The 22,286-nt window shown below is 37.0% G+C and overlaps 1 protein-coding gene across 1 annotated transcript; it reads right to left on the bottom strand.

The window, feature by feature from the left end:
• Positions 1-333: 333 nt before the first annotated feature.
• TSPAN8 (tetraspanin 8) lies at positions 334-21,935 on the bottom strand. Its single transcript, XM_007109646.1, has 8 exons — positions 21,903-21,935; positions 20,031-20,093; positions 14,078-14,215; positions 12,555-12,629; positions 12,349-12,456; positions 8,300-8,434; positions 4,891-4,974; positions 334-387 (listed from the first exon to the last, which is right to left on the bottom strand). Exons 1-8 carry the CDS (start codon positions 21,933-21,935, stop codon positions 334-336), a joined length of 690 nt encoding a protein of 229 aa, XP_007109708.1.
• Positions 21,936-22,286: the final 351 nt, after the last annotated feature.

A 22,286-nucleotide genomic window follows, 5' to 3' on the forward strand; every position in this document is an offset into this window, starting at 1 on the left:
CTAACTATGGTCCTGTTACTTAGAGATTATTATTCCACTGGGTGGCTCCAGATGAATGCTTTAAGCACAGTACCACCTGAACACAATGATCAGACAGGAAAAAGCATCAATGTAAACAATGTTACTTTTATTTTGAGGAAAAATGCACATTCATCTAATTTCCTTGGGTCCCTGAATATGTTCACTATGACTGGAAGATCTCTGTGATCTAGCTAAATGACACATTCTAATAGGACAGCTGCTCTTAACACAGCACTCATATATTTAAAGTTACAAATCAGAAGCAAAATTTTAAAGGGGTTTGACCGATGATGACTTGACACATCCACAGACTTATTTCTTCCTGATCTGGCAGTACAGGACAATAGAAAATATCAGACCAAGTACCTAGAAAATAAAATAAGAGGATTAACATGGAATCTAAAGTAAAACACTAGAGATATTATAAATAAAAAGAACATTATATATGAAAAGATTCTGGCTACTGACAATTCGAATGTTATTTATCTAAGTCATCTCTCTTCCTGGGAAATTAGAGACTCTAACATTGAGAAAGCGCTCAGTATTTCTATGTTTCAATCAGGGTTTTCAGCTAGCAGTTTGCCTCTAACTGGCCCTATTTGATTGTGCAATAGCAGCTGTCACTGGAGCAACCCACCCTTTTGGAATACACACACCCTTCTGTAGGGCATGGCCATGGAACTCTGGGGAACTCAGGCCTCTGGGTCTAAAGATGCCTACTGCTTCTATGAAAAGCTTAGAATCATCTGGTTTAGATCATCCACATAAAAATCAAGGAGTCTAGAATTTCTCTTGCCATATTTTTAGGCATCGCCAAGAGGAATGAAAGAAAAAGTAAACTTTTTCTTAAAAAGCTTCTAAATTGAAGGGGAATGGCATCATTCAGGAATTTCCTTTGAAGTGAAAACGTACAGCTGAAAATCTGGGGCATAATTTCCATCTCATTAAGTGGCTCTCCCAAGAATGAGGGACCCCAGCACTTGCCCTAATTGGCTCTGAAGTCGGTGAGTGGCATGCTGTGGCTTTGATGTAGAAATGACAGAACCTGTGTGTATTGCAGATAGAAAGTTTCCTCTCCACCAGCCTCCTCTGAGGGGAGTCAGGGAGAGGATGAGATGCCATTTAGGCTGAGTCATCTCTAGCGCTCCTACTGTATGGAGATGTCCTGCTTACTAATTCTTTCCCGGAAATGCCTTTCAAATGAGAACTGCTGCCCAATATTTTTTCCTTCAAAATAAAAAAAATTTTAAGGGACTTCCCTGGCCATCCAGTGGTTAAGACTTCACCTTCCAATGCAGAGAGTGCAGGCTCGATCCCTGGTCGGGAGCTAAGATCCCACATGCCTCGTGGCCAAAAAACCAAAAAGAAAACAGAAGCAATATTGTAACAAATTCAATAAAGACTTTAAAAATAGTGCATATCAAAAATTAAAAAAAAAAATATTGACACCAATTCTTTGCAAAAATAATGACTTTCATTGAGAATGTTCTAAAAGTCATTCTTTTTGAATGACCGGAGAAAATGTTATAATTTAGTCTTTTGCTTTGGTCCCAAGCCTTAAGTCTGGGAGATGAGTATCAGGAAAGAATAATGAAAATGGGCAAAACAGTGGGATAAGGCAGCTATCATCTTTCACTGTCACATCCGTGAAATAGAAGCCCAGCTTGCATCAGCAGACTAGACAGTTAATACCATACTTTCTTGCATTTCACTGCCTCTGAAAAGAAAATGTATCATTGTTCGTAAAAATAGGTAATAATTAAAAGAGATTCATCCTATAGTAATGTATGCTAAGACTCAGGATAAACTTGCTAAGTAATGTACACGTGCTCCCCATATTTTGAAGCCATCTAAAAAATGTAAAATTATTTTTTCTCTCTTTTAACTGCTCCATTCCTGGGACCATTCCTGGGTCCATTCCTGGGACCTCCTGTCAGGATAACTTTTATCGTACAAAGTAGTGACTATCAGTGTCAATGCTTTTTTTTTTTTCTTAATTAAAGTGAGGAGAGAAAGTGCTGATCATTTTTTGTGCTTGTAAGTTGCTGTAGTCAAATAAGGAGAGATATGATAGTCTGGTTAATGCAGAATAATGAGAATTCCAGTGTCTATAGATAACATTTTCTTACAAAATAAAGCATTTTGCATAGAATTCTAGCATCCTACCTGAGAAGAATCCCTCAGGTATATGTTCTTAACAGAGCCTTGACAATAACTATTGGCCATTCCATCAGAGCCTATGCCTAAACAGACTAACGCCAAAGGTGTAAACGTCAGAGGGTGGTTTTTTTCATGTGATATTTTTCTATGGAGATAGTTTAAATGTATTTTCTGCAGGGAGATATTTGCTTCTGTTTACTTCTTAAAAATATTTATTAGAAGTATTTTTCTGTCTATATATCTTTATGTTTTCTTGAATTTGAAGTTGGGGAACAGAGAACGTAGACGGGCCTAAGTGTTAGGCAACTAGTATTAAGACTGTAAGACAGACTGATGGACTTTTTTGGATACGTTTTTACAGAATAGCTATCAAGAGACTATTTTCAAAGCTATATTTTTAAGTAACAATGAGAGGGAATACGAAATGATTTTTCTTTCTCTTCAAATCCCAGAGGGAGGGCAGATTTTCTATTGAGAGAGTGAACGAAAAAGGAATTTCAAACAGTTCTTTGAACCAGCTATTTATCGTATCTACATAAAGTCTAGAAATCACACTTAACTGGCATAACTTGAAATGGTTATATTTTGTGATATTACCATGTAAATTCTATACCTAAAAATTCCTCTATGAAAGGTTTTCAGTAAGGTATTTTCATATATATATATATATCTTTAGAACCAATAGAATATCTAAATATATAACAAACACATGGAGTACACCAATTTCATAAAATACTGAAATGCTATTCCTCTTGTAATCTTATTTTCCATCAGATGTCTTTAGATTCTTGGCAATGTCTTTCGCTATGATATGAGAGACATCAATCTTCCCAGCTGATTATGTCCTTTTTTCCCTGGCTTTGCTTTTGAGAAGCTTCTTAAAAGCATCTGTGGGTTGTGGCCAAAGTCAATTGTCTGAATTTGAGTCTAAGATGGAATGTGACACTTATGTTGACACTTACATTGAATACCTCAATTATTTTTTTTTAATAAATTTATTTTATTTTTGGCTGTGTTGGGTCATCGTTGCTGCATGTGGGCTTCTCATTGCAGTGGCTTCTCTTGTTGTGGAGCATGGACTCTAGAAGCAAGGGTTTCATCAGTTATGGCACACGGGCTCAGTAATTGTGGCTCACAGGCTCTAGAGCGCAGGCTCAGTAGTTGTGGCGCACGGGCTTAGTTGCTCCGCGGCATGTGGGATCTTCCCAGACCAGGGCCCGGACCCGTGTCCCCTGCATTGGCAGACAAATTCTTAAACACTGTGCCACCAGGGAAGCCCTGAATACCTCATTTAAAGCTGGCTCGTTTAAAGTCTACTTTACCAACGTATGTGTGTGTTTTAGTTTATGGATGTGTGAGTACATATGTGTGATTGCTCACTTACATCCACAGCCCTTAACTCATATTTCTAAATTAGCATAAACCCAAAATACAAAGCAGAGAAACAAAGGACATTTTACAATGGGTAGAATTGAGAGAAACAGACCTAATGCACAGCACCATTTGACTTTGGTCATATATCGGACATAAAGGAAGACAGCCGCATCTACCAACAGAAAATGCTTCATATTTGGACCTATTCGCTTGGGCTACAAGGAGGTCATGCTTTAATAGCCCAATTTGCTGCCCATAGTTACAGCCCTTTCTCTTATGGTTGGCTGAGAAATTCCACCGGGAACCTAAATGACCACTTAGGACACTAAATTGCTTCCATCTCAGCTAAAATTACTCTCTGACAGTGATGTGGCACAAGTAAGAGGTAAAAGCTACCAAGAAAACCCAAGGAGACCATTGTACAATATTTCATGAGAGTGAAGTAGAAGTCACTTAGCTGAGCAAACCAGCCCGCAGAAGCGTTAACTAGGGAGACACCTCACATCGTTAGGATTCTTGCCAATGCCCTGACGTGGACTGGTGAGTGAATTTGACTCCCTTGATATCTAAGTTAGCAAGATCTGGGATGATTACAAAAACACTACCCTGAAATAGTTTTATTTCATCTTTTTGCAAAGAATTTCAGGCCACGTTAAAAAAAAAAATCCTTCAGGTTCTGAAAACACCATGCCAGAAGAGTCTAGCAAGATAAAAATCCTATACAGGATTTTTTTTTTCAAAGTCAATAATCAAATTGATGAGAGTAAATGCAGAAACCTCAAGCAGAGCGTCCTTAAAAACTTCTCCAAGTGAGTCCATAGTCCTTACAGTGAGAAAATCAAAGTCAACTGTCTAGTTTTTAGAACTTGTTAGATTTCTCTAGACTAGAATAACAGGAAAACAGTTCTCCACACTCCTGAGCTCAGTTTTTATTTTCTGTTTCAAAATCAGAAAGAGGGATAAAAACTTGTAAAGCTTGTGTTTTCGTTTTGTTTGGTGCTTCTTCTAACTTCAGGAAACGTTAACCCTTGTGCTAGTTTTCAATGGGAAAAGGATATCTGGGACTAAGAACTGTGTGGAAATTAATTCAACTTCTTCCCCCAGGAGAGAGATCATTCAGAAATAATAGCTTCTGCCCTGCCAATTTCCTAAGACTATAATCCCCTCCCCAGACCCAAGGCCAGTAGAGGCAGATGCTGGGCCTTGGGCACTTGGTACCCAGTGCTTTTCTGAAGCACCTGGTTTTTATTTGGCTCTTCATAAATATTTGTTAGAAAAATTAATGAGCAAACAAGGGAATAAACAAAGAATTAATAATGCAACGTAATACTATACCTCAACAGCTGCCAGTCCAAACGCTAGTCCAATAACTATGGAAAGATGTCTTGAAAATAAGCCTCTTATCAAAGAAAAGCATGACTGTTAAAAACATTAAAAAATTACTTTTAGTCAAATTTTGACCTTATTTTAGTACGGTACAAATTTTTATTTATTGGGTTAACTTTTTACATTGCTATCAAGGAACATACTCAACAGAAAGGAATTGGATTATTCCCACCACTCCAAGCTCCTTCCCCCCTCCGAAAGGTTATAACTGTTGTGGTTTGTTCATACATTAGGAAGCATTTGAGGAACAAAGTTTTGGTTCAACTACCTAATTACTGATCTAGGGCTATTTAGTTATAAATACTCATTTTATCCTAACTTCTGATTGTTCATTTCAGGGCTGTTATCACCTTGACTGTGTATTTTTTAGGTTTGTAACCTGCAGCAGAGAGTTCCCTGGTTGAGGTTTCAGCTAATTATAGTGTAGATTTTCATTTTTTTAAATGATTTTTTAAAAAATTTTTATTTATTTTTTGGCATGTTGGGTCTTCATTGCTGTTCGCGGGCTTTCTCTAGTTGCAGCGAGCAGGGGCTACTGTTCGTTGTGGTGCGCAGGCTTCTCATTGCAGTGGCTTTTCTTGTTGCAGAGCACAGGCTCTAGGCACGCGGGCTTCAGTAGTTGTGGCACACGGGCTCAGCAGTTGTGGCTCACGGACCCTAGAGTGCAGGCTCAGTAGTTGTGGTGCACAGGCTTAGTTACTCCGTGGCATGTGGCATCTTCCTGGACCAGGGATCGAAGCTGTGTTCCCTGCATTGGCAGGTGCTTAACCACTGAGCCACCAGGGAAGTCCCTACATTTTCATTTTTAAAACAAGGTTTTTTTCAAAAATCCCTTAACATGTGTCAGGGTTATTTTTACCTTAAAAAGGAAAAATAATCATTATGTCCACTGTTATGCTCTTACTTTAGACAAAAAAGAGAATTTAGAAATTTGTCTCTCTGCCACATTTTTAAACATTTATTCAAACCATTATGAAATTACAAGCCTAACATATTTTAGACCAGACCTAAAAATTTCAACAATCGTAAATTATATGAATAATTTTAAAAATGGAAAAATAATATACAATGTAATAGTGTTATTGTCTGTATTGCCAGAAAATATATCATCCCTATGATGGTCTTATATGTGCAAAGGGCTAACAAAATATTTCTATTTGTTAAATAAAATAAAAGTTCTCCGTGAGGTTAAGACAGTCTCTTCCCCTTCATTCCTGAATGTAATGGGTTTCTCCATTCTCATCTGATCCAAAGTGGTAAACATTAGAGGAAATTATTACATCATCTAAGATTAACTATGAGATTAATGGTATCTACTGAGTCACATTCATTATATTTTAGGGGTTTTCTCCCCCCTCCCCCTCTAGATAACCAGGTTATCTTGGCAAAAGGGAGGGGGAAAAAAGAAATATGAATTATGGCCATTCCAGATTTCTTATTTTTCCAGACTTCTTGCAAGTGACACAAGGCAGATGGAAGTCTTTCATGAATTTATGATCTTCCTTTTGGGAAACTGGTGCAGCTATAAGTCTATCTTCAGCTGAATTGTGTGTGAATTTGGAGGGAATATCTATTATTTTTCAGGATAATGCTAGGGCATTTCAAAATCTATCCTGAGGAAACACATCTTTGAGTTGAATCTTTAACAGGACACAGATAGCAATCTACAATTTAATTTACTAATTTCCTCATTATCCTAAGTGGAAACTACATTTGTTTACACCATAGTTATTTCCCCTCCTCCTTGTGGATATCGTGTCACTAAAATTACATAGAGAGGAGGAGAGCAGGGAGGAACATAAAAATTAATAATGAAAAATTTTAGTGATATTACTTTGATGATGAAAAGACATGGTAGCTCTGTAATCTGGTAGATAACTTCTCCCCCATGTGTTACTTTAAATACTAGTAACAGCAATTTCCCTTCAGAACAGTCTCCTTTATTTTGATAAAATTAGTAAAAGGGATGTGATAGTCAACAGGTGAGATGTTTTCCCTGAGATACTTTCTATTTCCTAACATATAATTAGCCTCAGTAGCCATTACTAAACCAATGCTAGATGGAAAATACTCTTTAGGGTTTACAGAAATTAACTCACTGAACTATAATAGCTTTCATGTATCTCCCTCTCATCTAGACTATAATCTCCTAGAGGGTCCACAAGCATGTCTGATTCCAGCAAGGGTCTGTCTGACACCTAGTAAGCAGTGAAGAATAACAGCAAATAAATGAAACATTAATATCAACTGTCATTTCTGTACACTTTCCTTCCAGGCAGAAGGAACAAATTATGTAAAGCCCTATGGTAAGAGACATATCATGTCCTGCAGGAAGCTGTATCTTGAACCCCAAAGACTGAGTTAAATAGGGTCCCATCATATCTTGTGCCTGGTCCTATCCAAGAAATACCAATAGTTCATTGGATTGAAGTTGCCTAATTATCTTTCTCTCTTCCCCATTAGAGCATTCACTCTGTGAGTGCAGACATTGTGCCCTATTTAGGAGTGGATCTCCAGCAGCTGGTAAAAGGCCAGTACATAGGAAGTGGTCAATAAATATTTGATGAATTAAGCAATAATAAGAAATATAACATCCACATATTAACATTCGCAAGTGACATAAATATGTCATCTACAACACATGAAAGACAAACCTAAGTTTTTCTTTCTTTTTTTTTTTTTTTTTTGGCCACGCCAAGTGGCAAGCAGGATCTTAGTTTCCTGACCAGGGATGTGCCACCTGCAGTGGAAGTGCAGAGTCGTAACCACTGGACCACCAGGGAAATCCCCCAAGTTTTTCAATTGACTTTAAAGACATGAGGCAACTTCTCAATTGGAGCAATAATTAGGCAAATTGGTAGGTACACTTAACAACCAGAGTGGAAACCTCTAAAGCCCAAGTTATTTCTTTATACCCAATACAACTACTTGAGAAAGAGAAACTTTGATTAGAAAAAGAAAGCTTTACTTTGAAAATTAAAGTGAAAATATAGATTTCTAAGACCTATGTTAAAATAGAAAAATAGAGGAGAACAATGATTAAAGTCACCAAACAGAGGACAAAATAAACTTTTATCTGTTAGCTTGTACTTTGCCTCCCCTTGCAGTAGAATGTTTCTTTGATCTACTAAAGTTGAATTTAAATGATGCCACACTCATAGAAGAAATAAAATACTTTCATTTTTTATATCTACTTTTATCTTTAAATAAGGATTCCTTTTTTATTTGGGAAATTCCTGGGACTTTTATATCATGATTCCCATTGTAATTGCTGCAATTAAATATTTTGTAGAGACTTTCATTGTGGAAAAAAAAAACAACAGAAGCACTTACTGTGCCAAATTTGATTTGTTCTCACCTGTTGGTAAATAGTTTTTCCATCATACTTTGTACAAGAAGAATCTGATGCACTTGGACATTCACATGACTTGTAATAGTATTGAAAATTATTTCCCCAATCAGAAGCTCCATTGATCAAACCACAACATTTTAACTGTTTGATGAAAATTAGATATGAAAAACAGTCATGAGAGAAGACAAAAACATTGTCAATACATTGAATCACATTCTTCTGAAACCACTATTAAGATGTTGCTTATGCTAGAATATCGTATAAGTCACCTCACCTAACTCCCTGAATGAAGAAACAAAAATGAAGGAATCTTCCATTTTGGCCTTCATATTAATGAAGGAAAAAATAGAGTTTCAGATGCTAAAGTCTTGGAGAGAATATAAAAAACTCACCTTCTAGTTTTTAATGAAAAAAGAGAGGGGCAGAATCAGATTTATGCTTCTTAGGTCTTAGAAAAGAAGCTTCCAGAGAGTTCATATGAGAGTCAAGATCTCTTTAAAGAACTTTTACTCAAAAAAGATGAGAAGTTTAAAAAGTGAAATTTCTATCTCATGACCTTTGATCACTTTTGGAGGAGAGGGGGAAAAGAATGAGAGGCATCTCAAAGGCCAAAGAATATGCTTAGTGGGCCTTCCATGAGACTGAATTTTACACGGACATCTGTACAACAGCTAAGGGGTGAAAATGATGAATGAAACTCTTAGAATAATGTCAGGAAGGTTAAGGCTCAAAATAAACCAAAACATGGGGAAACACTAAGGAAAGTTGTGGTCATGTTTGGGGAAGTAAAACAAGAAAGGGATAAGCCCAATGACTCAGAGTAATGGCACATAATATTATTAGATGAAAGAGAGAGGTCATTGTCTCATCTTGCCCTATTTGCTTTAATTAGAGAGAAAACTTCTCATGCAGAAAGGTAGAAAAAAATTGAAGAAAATAGAACCAAGACTGGGTGTTTTTCTAAGACTCAAATGCATTGCAATGGTAGGCTATTGAAAGGACTTTCACTTACTGGCTGGTGACCACGTTACCCATGTTACTTAAACCTCTCTGTGCCACAGTTTCCTCATCTGTAAAATACAGATAATAATAGTCGCTAATGATAGTATCTAATTCATAGAGTTGTTGGAAAGATAAAAATAGAATACCCATGTGAAGATATGAAGTGTTTAGCCCAATGCCTGGCTTGTAGAAAGTACTCAGCATGTGTTAACTGTCATCATTGTTTTTGTTTTGTGTTTATTGTTGTTGTTTCCTTTGTGCTCTCACATGAACATGATCTGTTCAACATTGATATCAGTACTTTCGATAACATTATAGAAAGTATCTTTTCAACTCTGTAGTTGATATAGAGCTGAGAGTGATGATTAATACATTGGAGAACAAAATGGAGTTCCAAAAATAGTTCAAACAATGGACTTAAACTAACAGGTTCAACTGTGGCAGATATAAAGTTTTGAGCTTTAGCTCAAAGATTTACTTGTACAAATGTATGACTCATTAGACATTCACGTGACAAAGAGCCGGAGATTTCTGATGGTCTCAAGGTCAATCAATATTAGCAGAGAGTAATCTTGAAACAACCTCCTTTCTTGTTTCCATGGTAGACATAATTAACTGCTCACTCTTTCTGATTAAGTAATCTTGAATGATATTGATACAGACACTCCAGATCAAAAAGAATATGTCCCACTATATACACTCACAGATCAATCCATTTTTGGAATACAGTATTCCTTAGGGAGGTATAGAGACACAAAGAAGACAGAGCAGGAGGTAGAAAGGCTAAACTTGGTATAATATCTAGTCACCAGATCAGATGTGGGAGCAGTTGGGGAAGAGGTTGGTCAGGATGCATTGAAAGTGTGATAGCAGTTGGATGAACAAGGCACTGTTCAGTGACTGATACAACAATCTCTAGACAAGTAGTCATCACTAAGAATTCAAGAGAGGCACATTCCACTAGTACGTTAGCAGAGAATTTCTGTGGGAATTCCCTGAAAACCAAAAAGAAAGCCACTTAGTATCTACAAATTGTCTAGGTGTGATGGGGCCCCAGGTCACCCAGCCAGAGTTTGGGGTAGGATTCTTTTTCTAAAGAGGTATTACTAAAAAAAAGAAAAGAAAATCCTTGTGGATCTACATTTAAAAAAACAAACAAACAAACAAAAACAGAATAGACAATAAAAGAGAACCATAGTCTTAGGAACCCAAGGAGCTTCAGGCACAGAATTTGTGTACAAGAGCAGAAGTAATTCAGAATTGTGCTACATCAAACAGAACATTTAAAACGCTATGGTTGGCACTAAGACCTTGGATACCAGGGACAACGCGCAACAAGTGTGATGCAGGACCCAACCCAGAGACCCAGTGGTTACCTGTAGTACATTTTGTCCTAGATCAGCAAGCAGGGAAGATCAAGGATACTTGGTCCCACCCAGTGGAGAAACTGAGTTGCCTAAATTCTTCCTGCTTTTAAACCTGGATTAATCTGGACTCTAAAGTGGGAATAATCCTGGAGGAGAGAGGATCAAGGAATACAGCTCTGGGGGAGCTAGGAAAAACACAACACAGAGGAAGTTAAACAGCGACTAACTCATATCAGGTTTCAGCTCCTGGAAATGATGCTTTAAGCAGAATTTTTACAAGCTGGGGTCTATCCAAACAGGAACTGGGGAATGCTCTGGGAAAAATGTCATCTGACAAATAGTTCAAGAAACAAGTTCAAAATCAAAGCTTTTAGAAGTCATACAAGAAGCCAATTTCAAAGAAAAAATTGCAATATGTAGAAGTAGATTTTCTTTTTCCTCTGAAATTCCAGAAGGAAGAACTAGGACTAAATGATATAAATTCTAGGGAGGAAGATTTTGTTTCAAATTAAGAAAGAACACATTAATCATCAGACTTAGATGTAAAGGGAATGGGATGGAATGAGCAAAAATGGGCACACTTTCAGCTCTTCAATATTTAAGTAGAGAGTGTATGAACATAAATATAAAATACTTCAATTAATGAGAAGTCAGGTTAAATGTCCTGTAAAATCTAGCTCCCCTCTAAGATTAGGAGGATTTCTATGACGTATGTGAAATAAATGCTACATGTAGTCAATATGATGGAAATTCTAAGTAAAGAAGGTGTGGTTGGGAGCAGTTTCACAGAGCAATACTTTAGTCAAACCTCAAAGCACATGTAGTATTTGTAAAGAAAGAAAAGTAGTAAGTACATTCCAAGGATGAGGAATGATGCAAAGGCAGGAAGGCAGATTTGTTTAAGAGATCCTGAGAAAACAAACCTGGTTGGACTAGAGTGCTTTCTTCATGGAGTAGTATTTAGTAAAGTTAAAACATTAGGTAGGATCCAGATAGTAGAATACCTTCAATACCTGCCCAAATTTTGACTTTACCCTGAAGACAGTGAAGTAGCCAAAGTACATACATACATACATATATACGGGAAGGGCTACTGTACTGATTAAAAAGAATTAGTGAGTCAGACAGATCTGTATTCAAATTCCAACCCCATCACTTGTTAGCTGTCAGACCTCTCGAAGTCGTAATCCCCTCATCTGTCTAATAAAGATAATGAGGATAACGATATTATCCATCTCATAGAGTTGTTGTGAGAATTAAATGAGCTACTGAATGTAAATCTGGTACCCACTAAGTAGCAATAAATGATAGCTATAATTCATTTTATGAGAGAAGGGTGGGCATGGAGGCAGAGAAGGAGAGAGAGAGAAACTCCAAGCATCCCAAACACACTATCCTTCTAAATGGTAAATATTAAAACCCTTATTGATCTGGTTCAATTGAGGCTTAATCTTTCATAAACATATCTTCTTAATCTCTGTCCTAAGCTGCCTCAGAACTTCGTGAGAAGGTGGAAAAAAAATTAGAAATATTCCTGGATTTTTCTTATGGCATAGTGACAGAATAATCAGTCAAAATCTGCAGAAGGGAGAGACATTTTTAAATCTTTAAAGAATACACCTGTTAAAAATTAAGTAAACAGAGAACTATGTCCAACTCTCCAGATAACTTACAAATTCTAATTACCTCTTCTTGAATTTCAGAAAAGGCTTTCTGGAATAGTTTTCCATTTTCATTTGTTGCACTCAAAAGATGTACATTAGCCTGGAGAGTCTCATTCAGAGCACGTTCAGTCTGAAAATTGAAAAGTATTGTTAAATTATTCGTGCCAGAAGGTAGCATGTCAATTTTTCAGACTTTTCCAAGATTATAAGTATCATACGTGTACACACCTTAAATTTGTTAGTAGCTCCTAGGATACCTGCCACCACTTGCAGAAGTAGGATCAGAATCAATCCTATGAAAAACTGAAAGAAAAGAAAAGGAATATATATTATACCCAGTACATTCAGTAACATCTAGGGACATTTTGGCACCATGCTTCTTTCTGCAGTTGGGATCATATTACAGTTGGAGTATTAACCATGCTCCTCATTTACTCCAGCCTTTGCCTCAAGAATCAAAGTTGGGGTCATTACTACTCAGAAACATTTTCTCCAAAGACTGACTAAGGAAAATGGTTAAAACTAAAATCGATTGATAGGACTGTATGCATCAGTATGATGTTGAATGGAGGGAAGTTTGAAAACTTAGATGAAGTTATTTGAATATGATCTTTCTCGTCCTTCATCAAACACAAACTCAAACTTCAAGACAAACTTCAGAACTGAATACAAAACAACGTCTCTATCACTGTTAGAATCACCTGGGGTCTTGTTATAAATATAGAGTCCTGAAATCTGCCTCAGATCTACTGAATCCTACTTTTGGAGGATCCCACAAATTAGATTTTTTGTTAAAACAAGCTCCTCAAGTAATTAAATTCCCCAAATTGCAAATGAGGCCTTATTAATCAAAAAGCAACCACCAGGGATGCCATTAGAGTCCCATTAAAACTCTATCTTTACCTTCCCTCATAATCAACCATCAGTTAAAAATTATTTGTTCAGGGACTAACACAATACTACTTTTATCAGAGAAACAAGTTTAGATGAGCTCTGATAAACTCATGTCAGATTTCTATCTAGTAAATACTTGATGAATTTTTCTAATATTTTTTTCTATACCCATTTATTATTTTCTACTTTATATGTGTTAAAAGTGAATATCTGTGGGTTATCCCAACCCAATCTATCCTTGAAGCTTTCTAAGGGACAAATTTGATTATCTCACACCCTTACAATTTTCTTAGCATGGACTGTGATTTGAATGTAGCCCACACCCAGACCCATCTTCCATTATTTACTGAAAATAGCCCTTGCACTCTCTAGCCATACCCAAGGCATTGCAGTTCTCCAAACATGCTAGCACTGTACTGCCAGGTCCTCTCCCTGGAAAGCTCATCACACACTCACCCATACAAACACCTTATTCACTTCTGCTTCTGGCTTGAAAGCTCCCTTCTCTATCCTTGCCCTTCTCTTCTTGGGCCACCTTCACTGTTGCTAATTGTTTACCTGTCAGTCTTCCCTAATGGGTTCTAATTGTTTTCATATCTATGTATCTTTTAGCACAGTATCTGGCACATAGCAGGTACTCAGTAATTGAATGAATGACTGAATGAATAACTAAAGTTTGTCTTCTCTCACAGTATCCTCTAACCTAAGATAAATATATTAGCTTCCATAACCAAACCCTCTAAACAAAAGTGGGAGAGTTTCATCAATCTTGGCAAGTCCTTTTGACAGACAATGGGGATGGGAGATAATCCTTAAAGTCTGAAGGTTGGGTATTGGGATTTGTTGGGAAAACTCACCAAAAGAAGCATGAACTGGTTTTCTTTCATGGCACCAAAGCATCCCAGGAAACCCATAATCATGATGATAGCACCCACAACAATCAAGATATTCACAGCAATATAGGGGTTAATGGTAGCATCCCCAGGACTGAGAATCTGAAAATGAAAAAGATCAATGACAGAAAATCCCTTTTCTTGATGTTTTTTATTCAACAAATATCCACTGGGTAACTAGTGTTGTGCCAGGCCCTGTTCTAGGACCTTGAGATACCTCAAGGATGTAAACAAGCAAAAATTCCTGCCTTCAAGGCACTTACATTCTATTCTATTGAGGTATTACTTGTCCAGATAATGTTTCCAATTTTATATTTTTTGAAGATGATATATTGGATGTTGGATGGAAGAAATGAAATAGGCTTTTAAAACATCAATTATTCTAAAAAGCTTAGAAGGACCGGTAGTTTCACCCATGATGTGATCTTTGATTTGCATATTTTGTGTTTTATACCTGACAGTAGTATCACAAAACATGTTTTTATGGCAGTTTAATTATTTAAATTATAAAGCCTAAGTTCCTCAAACAGATAGACTCAACAATATGAGTGAATCTCAGAAACATTACATTGAGCTAAATAAACCATATTCAAAAGAGTGATTGCTGTATGATACCATTCATATGGCATTCAAGAATAGGTAAATCTATGCAAAAATAAACAAACTGTTCCTAATCAAACTTACAAGCTTTTGCATAACAAAGGAAACCATAAACAAAATGAAAAGACAACCTATGGAAGAAAATATTGCAGACAATGCGACTCACAAGGGATGAATTTCCAAAATATACAAACAGCTCATGCAACTCAACAACAAAAAAACAAACAACCCAATCAAAAAATGGGCAGAGAGCTAAATAGACATTTCTTCAAAGAAGATATACAGATGCCTAACAGGCACATGAAAGGATGTTCAACATTGCTAATTATTAGAGAAATGTGAATCAAAACTACAATGAGGTACCATCTCACACAGGTCAGAATGGTCATCAATAGAAAGTCTACAAAAAAACAAATGCCGGAGAGGGTATGGAGAAAAGGGAACCCTCCTACACTGTTGGTGGGAATGTAAGTTGGTGCAGTTACTGTCGTAAACAGTATGGAGGTTCTTCAAAAAACTAAAAATAGAGTTGTCATATGATCCAGCAATCCCACTCCTGGGCATATATCCAGACAAAACTACAATTCAAAAAGATATATGCACCCCTACGTTCATAGCAGCACTATTTACAATAGCCAAAACATGGAAACAACCTAAATGTCCATAGACAGATGAATGGATAAAGACGATGTATTGTGTGTGTGTGTGAGTGTGTGTGTGTGTGTGTATATACATACATATATATATATATATATATATATATATATATACAATGGAATATTACTCAGCCATCAAAAAGAATGAAATAATGCTATGTGCAGCAACATGCATGGACCTAGAAATAATCATATTAAGTGAAGTAAGTCAGAAAGAGAAAGACAAATACCATATGACATAACATATGTGGAATCTAAAATATGACACAAATGAACTTTTATGAAACAGAAACAGACTCATAGAGAACAGACTTGTGGTTGCCAAGGGGGAGGGGGGTGGAGAAGGGAAGGACTGGGAATGTGGGATTAGCAGATGTAAACTATTATCTAGAGAGTGGATAAACAACTAGGTCCTACTGTATAGCACAGGGAACTATATTCAATATTCTGTGATAAACCAGAATGGAAAAGAATATGAAAAAAAATATATATGCATGACTGAGTCACTTTGCTGTACAGCAGAAATTAACACAACATTGTAAATCAACTATATTTCCATTTTTAAAAGTATCCATTTGGGGAATAAATAAAAAAGAATAGGTAAATCTAAGCTATGATGATAGAAATCAGAGCAGTGTGGCCTTTGAGCAGAGTATAAAGGAAAGAAGGAACTGACTGCAATGGGATATGAAGGAACTTTTATGAGTTAATACAAATGCTTTGCATTTTGATTGTAATAGTGATTACATAGGTCTATACATTTGCCAAAAAAAACAAAAATTTAAACTAAGAAAATAAAATAAGCCTAGTTTCAAATATTCCACATCAAGTCTATCTCCTTGTTCCCAGGAAGTATAGTCTATAGAGTCTTCCAGAGACTCTTTATTTTGACTGACTATTTAGTAATGCGATATTGAGGAAAATATCCTAGGGCCCATTATGATGGGTTGGGCTACCCATTCTGCATAATTTGGTTCTTCTCTCCCCCACATGTATACTCTTCATCACTTTCATAACACCTGGCCTCAATCTATCTCTTGCTCTACAGATATGTCCAGAAGTAAATCACAATTAAAAAGTGAAACCTTGTGCCTCTGTTATATTCGAGTGCTATGTGTAGCCCATCTACTTCTTATGACCTCTATCTACTGGGCTATTTCTAGGTAGACCACTAGGTCTTACACTAGCTCAGAGACTGCCTCTTGGAATCTGCTGCACAGTGTGTAGACCAGCTCCTTTAACAGGAAATACCAAAATAAAAAACAAAACAAGCAAACAAACACACACTACTATTCATGATCTTTACATTTTTAAAGGCTTTTTAAATCAACTCATAGCCTAGACAAAACCTTTATTTGATAATCAGGAGGAAGGAATATGCTAAAGTTGTGAGAGCACCAAAAACCGAAATCTATATTCCCGTCAGAGTCTTTATAAATAACGAAGTTTCTAACCATAGAACAGTCAACTAACCCTACTGGGCTCCAGTTTCTCCCTTATAAAGGTATCAGCCTCCGTGATACCTAAGGCTTCCTTTGTCTCTAAGAGTCTATGCCTACAGATAATGTTTCAATTTACATATTTAGAAAGCTGGGTTATGTCCTAAAGATTTTCTTTTTGTCTCTTTTTCAGGTTTTCTGTTTCTTTTTGTTGTTGTTGTTGTTGGTTTGCTTGTTAAGATTGGAGCTAAGAAATCAGTTTCGTTAATAAACAGGCATGGTAACTGAGTCAAAATAGGTAATGACAAAAAAAAAAAACCAGAAAAGCAGCTTTAGAAACCCCGTTCTATCTACTCACCATCAAAGACTGCTTCACTAGTACATTGTGGCCAATGCAGGAAAACCCTAAGGTATCTAAGACAGTTTAAGCCTCAATGGCTGAGTTATGAAGACTTGGTTAGTCAGTCCAGATATAGAAACAGTAGGTCAAATACCTACCAGTGAGACCTGGATAGTGTGGCCAGCACTTATTTGGCAGGTAATGAGGCACTTCTCTGAGACTGATCTGGGCAGTGACCCACTGCCAGAGTGTCCAGAAAGCAATGTGTTGGCTACCTGAGGATCACTGCTTCAAGTCCAGCCCAACAAGTGGCTATTCTTATTCAGAAAATAGAAATCTGAGTTCAGGTATTTGTTCCGGGGGAGAGACAGCAGAGTTTTAAAAGCTGTCTTGGATGAACACTGTCTGTGTGTGTCTTAGAACGAGGGGAGAATTTCTACAGGAAGGGACATGGCTGAACTTTGAAGAAGAGGGCTGAGGGTCTTCTTTGGATATTAAAGGATCTCCTGGGACAAGGATGGTTGTGCATACATTTTGCCTCATGCAGGGCTGAGTTCATCCTGATAGAGAACAAGACATCCCTAAGAGACACTTTAGCACCAAAAGCTTTGCTAAAAGATGTTCATAAAGACATCCTGACATCCTTGTTTTCTGTGTTTGCGCTCAGGTTTCTCCTTCTAAAACTTCTTCTTCTGTTTTTCCACTAGTAAAATTCAGTTTTCTGCACAGTCTTGATTCTTTGTCACTGACTTTGAATAAAAATAAATCAAGCCAATTTCAGGTAAGTCAAGCTGGTTAAAATCGTCCTGGAAGATACTGACTTTTGTTTAGGGTTAGAGGCTGACAGAGCACAAGAGTCAAAATGTAACTAAAGATGCTGCCTAGCTCTATTAAGTCACTCTTATCCCCAGATTCATAGTAACACCCTCTCAAGGACAACAGTTCTTTAATACATTCAATGTGTGTGATTTCTTAGACTAAACACCAAGTTTGTTTACCAGAAGCACTGGGGGGAAATAAAATGTTCCCGTATCAAACAGAAATAAAATAAAATTTAAAAATAAAATACAGGCTGCATACACATCTTAAAAAGGCCAAAGCACCGTCTAAATCAATAGCTTTTCATTTCTGTGCTTAATTATGAGTCCCAAAGTCAAACATCAGTTTCTAAATGATTCTAAGAATCTTCAAATACTCTTCTAGGACTCAAATCCCAGAGTCCAAGGGCATCAAGAAGTCACAGATATATTTATATCACTATAGAACAACAAATGAAACCCTGATGGACTAGAATGTTACCAACTATTGCCACACCTATCCCCCATTCAATTTTTTCACCATGGTGAGGAACAGAATAAAGAGGCAGTGAATTGCCACTGTGATTCTCTGGGTTCTCTAATGGTAGAAAGCAAATTTTAAGGAGAAGAAAAGAAAAGGAAAGAGAGAAGAGAAAATAAAAGAAAGGAAAGAAGAGAAGAGAAAATAAAAGAAAGGGAAAGGGAAAAAGAAAAGGGAAAAGAGAGGGAGAGGGAAGGAGAGAAGGAAGGGAAAAAAGAAAGGAAGGAAGGAAAGAAAGAAGGAGAGAAACAGAGTGAGAGAGCAAGAAAAAAAAGTCCAAAAAAACCAATTCTTTTAAGAAGGGAATCAGAACAGATGTCAATTTGCTTTTGCTTTTAATATTTCTTTCAACTAGGCTATGTCCAATGGCATGTAACTGCACCGTGGTATAAGTTTTAATAGGAAATGCATTACCTTAATTTCGGTTTTAATAATATCTTAATAATTGTTAAATAGGAATCAACATTCCTCTTAGAGAGGGAAACTTTATTTAGGTAAATACTTCAAAAGGGCCCTAGGAGTACATGTGAGCCTGCATAGTGTTAAGAGCCCAGATAACAAAGAACAAGGTAACTGCCCTGCATGAGATAAGAATGGTAACTTGCGGGGTGGAACGCCCCTGTAAAGAAGCCAGCTGGGAGAATGGAAGCAGCGGAGCCAGGAAATGGTGCCAGGCACCGTGTTAAGTGAAACTGACAGACCAACCCTCCCACATGCTCACCCTTCTCCCACCCCCCCCACACACACTCTTTCCACACTTGTGACACTGTGGTACAGAACAGAGACAGTATGTGTGGAATCCAAAGACCAGAGCTAGAATTAATTGTAGGAACTAAACTTCCTCCAGACCCGCAGAAATCTTGGTAAGACCTTTGCCACCCATGGAACGGTGTGTGCTGGGGCACAGGGGATCATGCTAATCTTATCTTGATGTCAGGAGGCTGGACATCACCAGTCAACTGCTGAGTTACACCGGTGACCAGCCTCTTGCTGTTACAAGGGGTTACCCTCAATACCAAGTGCCCCGAGCAATTACCAACTATCTTTGTACTTTGCTGCCTTTAAAACACAGATTCAAATTCTTCTTCTCCAAGAGAACTTCTCACCTTCTTTTCTTTTGGATCACTACCCCATCTTGGGAATCAGCTAAATTATTGTCAATACCTTGTACAAACATTGCTCTTGGTGGGGAGGCAAGGTGGTCTATATCCTCTAGATAACTTCAGGCTGCGCTTCAGCAAATAACGAAGGAGGCTAATTTCTGCTTTGGCCCCTTCCCACCTCCGCTTTCATTGCCATCTTCCTATTAGGGGAATAACATCTCCATTCTCTAGAAGGATTGATCAATGCCTAGCACAGTGCCAGGCACATAGTGGGTAATTTTGATTAATTAAATTATAAAATCACAGATCAGCACAAATGATTACATGAGGCAGTTAAGGAAATGCTATAGAAATATTTTTTTATTATTATTACTGTCATTACTTTCATCATTATAAGAGAAATAAACTTCTTTGGGAGCGGAGAAACTTGTATTTATTTACCTCTGGACCATCTTTTCCTACTCGTAGCCAAATTGCTACTGCCAGGATTGAGGTACCACACAGCTGCAGAAAAAAGAAAAAAATGTTAGAGTACGCCTAAGATAAACTACAACTCTAATTCCACACACCTCTAGCCATCTGGTAACAATGGTTTATCATTAATTCTACCATTACAACCTAACTAAAAGACATAAATGAGGCATATTTATGTGTAGATAATTGCTAAAATGTTCTGTTGTAATTGGAAAGTTTGATAAGAATAATCTGTTTTCCATCCACTACAGGGGAGGGGAAAGATGATTTGCCATGTTTCAACTCTTAACTGCGTTTCTGCTAGATTTTAACATATAAAAGATAAGTAATAACAGTTTAAAGACAAAATATCCTTATTGGGCCTCTGGGTTTGTCTTTGAGAAGCTGTCTTAGACCATAAAGGAAGGGAGTAACTGATTAATCACCAAACGTTCCTTCAAGATTCAAGAAGTCGGGATGTACAGGCAACAGCAGAACATTTGACAAAATTTGCAGTCAAGCAACAAGGGTTTATGACACTTTTTGTACCCAAATAAGCTCTTTTAAAAATAAGCTCTTTTAGGTAGTAAAGCTTACCTAGAGAAGAGGACCAATGAGGAACAGTATTTAAAGTCTTAAATTCCTTTAATGACTTTACCAGATTATTTAATTTGGACCAAGACCAACACATAAAATGTGAAACACATTTTACTTTAATGTAAGAAAAAAACCTGGTCTTTCAGCTTTGTTTTTGTTTTGTTTTGTTTTTTAAGGTATAGATGTTGTGGCCTCAAAAAAAAAAAAATCAAAGATCTATTATTAGATAGAGATGTTGAGAACAAGCTTGGTAACATACCAGACACAGCAGTAGACCTTGGAGGAGTTTCTAGACTATTCTGGCCTTAGGGCTCTCTGACAGAGAAATGCCTGAGTCCTCCAAACCCCATGACTTTGTAGTATCATTGCTTTCATGCATGGTTGGGCCATATGCCCAAAACCCCCAAACAGCAGTTTCACTTAACAGCTTCTCATTACGTTTGCTTTGGGAGCAGAGTCGGGGCTTTGTGAAAGAAATAGGGAGTGCAAAGAGCAGCTGAACGTATGCTCCCTAAAATTTGATCTCAAAATTCATCTAGGTTCAAGCCCTTCCTTTCAGATTAAAGAAACTGGAATCCCAAGAGATAACAACCGTCACATGGTGAAAATCCAGCACCACTCCTAATCTAGCCCCACCCTTACTACATGCTTCAACGCCTGCAAAAACAACAAATGCAATGGAAAACCAAAGCTTTTTACCAAAGAGCTCTTTGCCAAATCACCAAATCACCTATACAACTAAATTATCTTATAGGTGTGCACACGCACACACTATAAACTGCAAATCTTTGAATAAACAGCTTTAGAGCCTGAAAACTCTCCTTATTTCTTTTCCTCTTTTCCACTAAATACTAATTTCATTTGCAGATGGAGATAAATGCTCATTGTAGTGGTTCTTTGTTCATAAATAAACCTGCAAGAATTTACATCAAAAGATAATGAGACCCTCTGTGATTTTCAGTAATTTTATAACAGTTGGATTTTTTATTTTTCCAGTTTGTTCACTGATATTTTTCTTTCTCTTTTTTCTCCTTTCATAGGTAGATTTACATTGTTTGTCTTAATGGTCACTCTGGCTTTCAGCTTTAAATGAAAATAACATTATCTGAATAGCTATTACGATTATCATCTTAATCTGATGTTTTTATAAAACTATCGATGAGACTATTTTAAGAAATGTATCATAATTTGCTAATTAAATTAATTAAAAGTAATTGGTTTTCTATCAAGAACAATCAATCTAGAGCCATGATTGATACTAACCTGTTTTATCCCAATTATTATAAGATTGGCCATCGTAATTGTTCTTTGAGTCCTTTCTCCAGTTTGGCTTTAAGGGTTTGCCCCTGATCTTTTTATAATGCTTTAAATAATTTGGAGTATGAATTAAGAAATAAGCATCTAGGTATGTCCTTCTTTCTGTTGATAAGGTTGTAAAAGGAAATTAGCTGATATGTTAGGCCCCCAGGTTAGCCATCAGTGGACACTGCAGAACTTACTAGGCCTACTCCCCACTACCCCTTTCTGGTTTCTCTTTGAAGAAAGTCACTGTTGTTGCCTCTCAGCTCTCACGGGACATCCTTCTTTTTATGAAATTAGGAGGCAGTTGGTCTGAGCCAGCATTCTAAGAAATTACGTAATTGATGT

Source organism: Physeter macrocephalus, chromosome 6 (genome assembly GCF_002837175.3).
Source record: "Physeter macrocephalus isolate SW-GA chromosome 6, ASM283717v5, whole genome shotgun sequence".
Lineage (NCBI taxonomy): Eukaryota > Metazoa > Chordata > Mammalia > Artiodactyla > Physeteridae > Physeter > Physeter macrocephalus.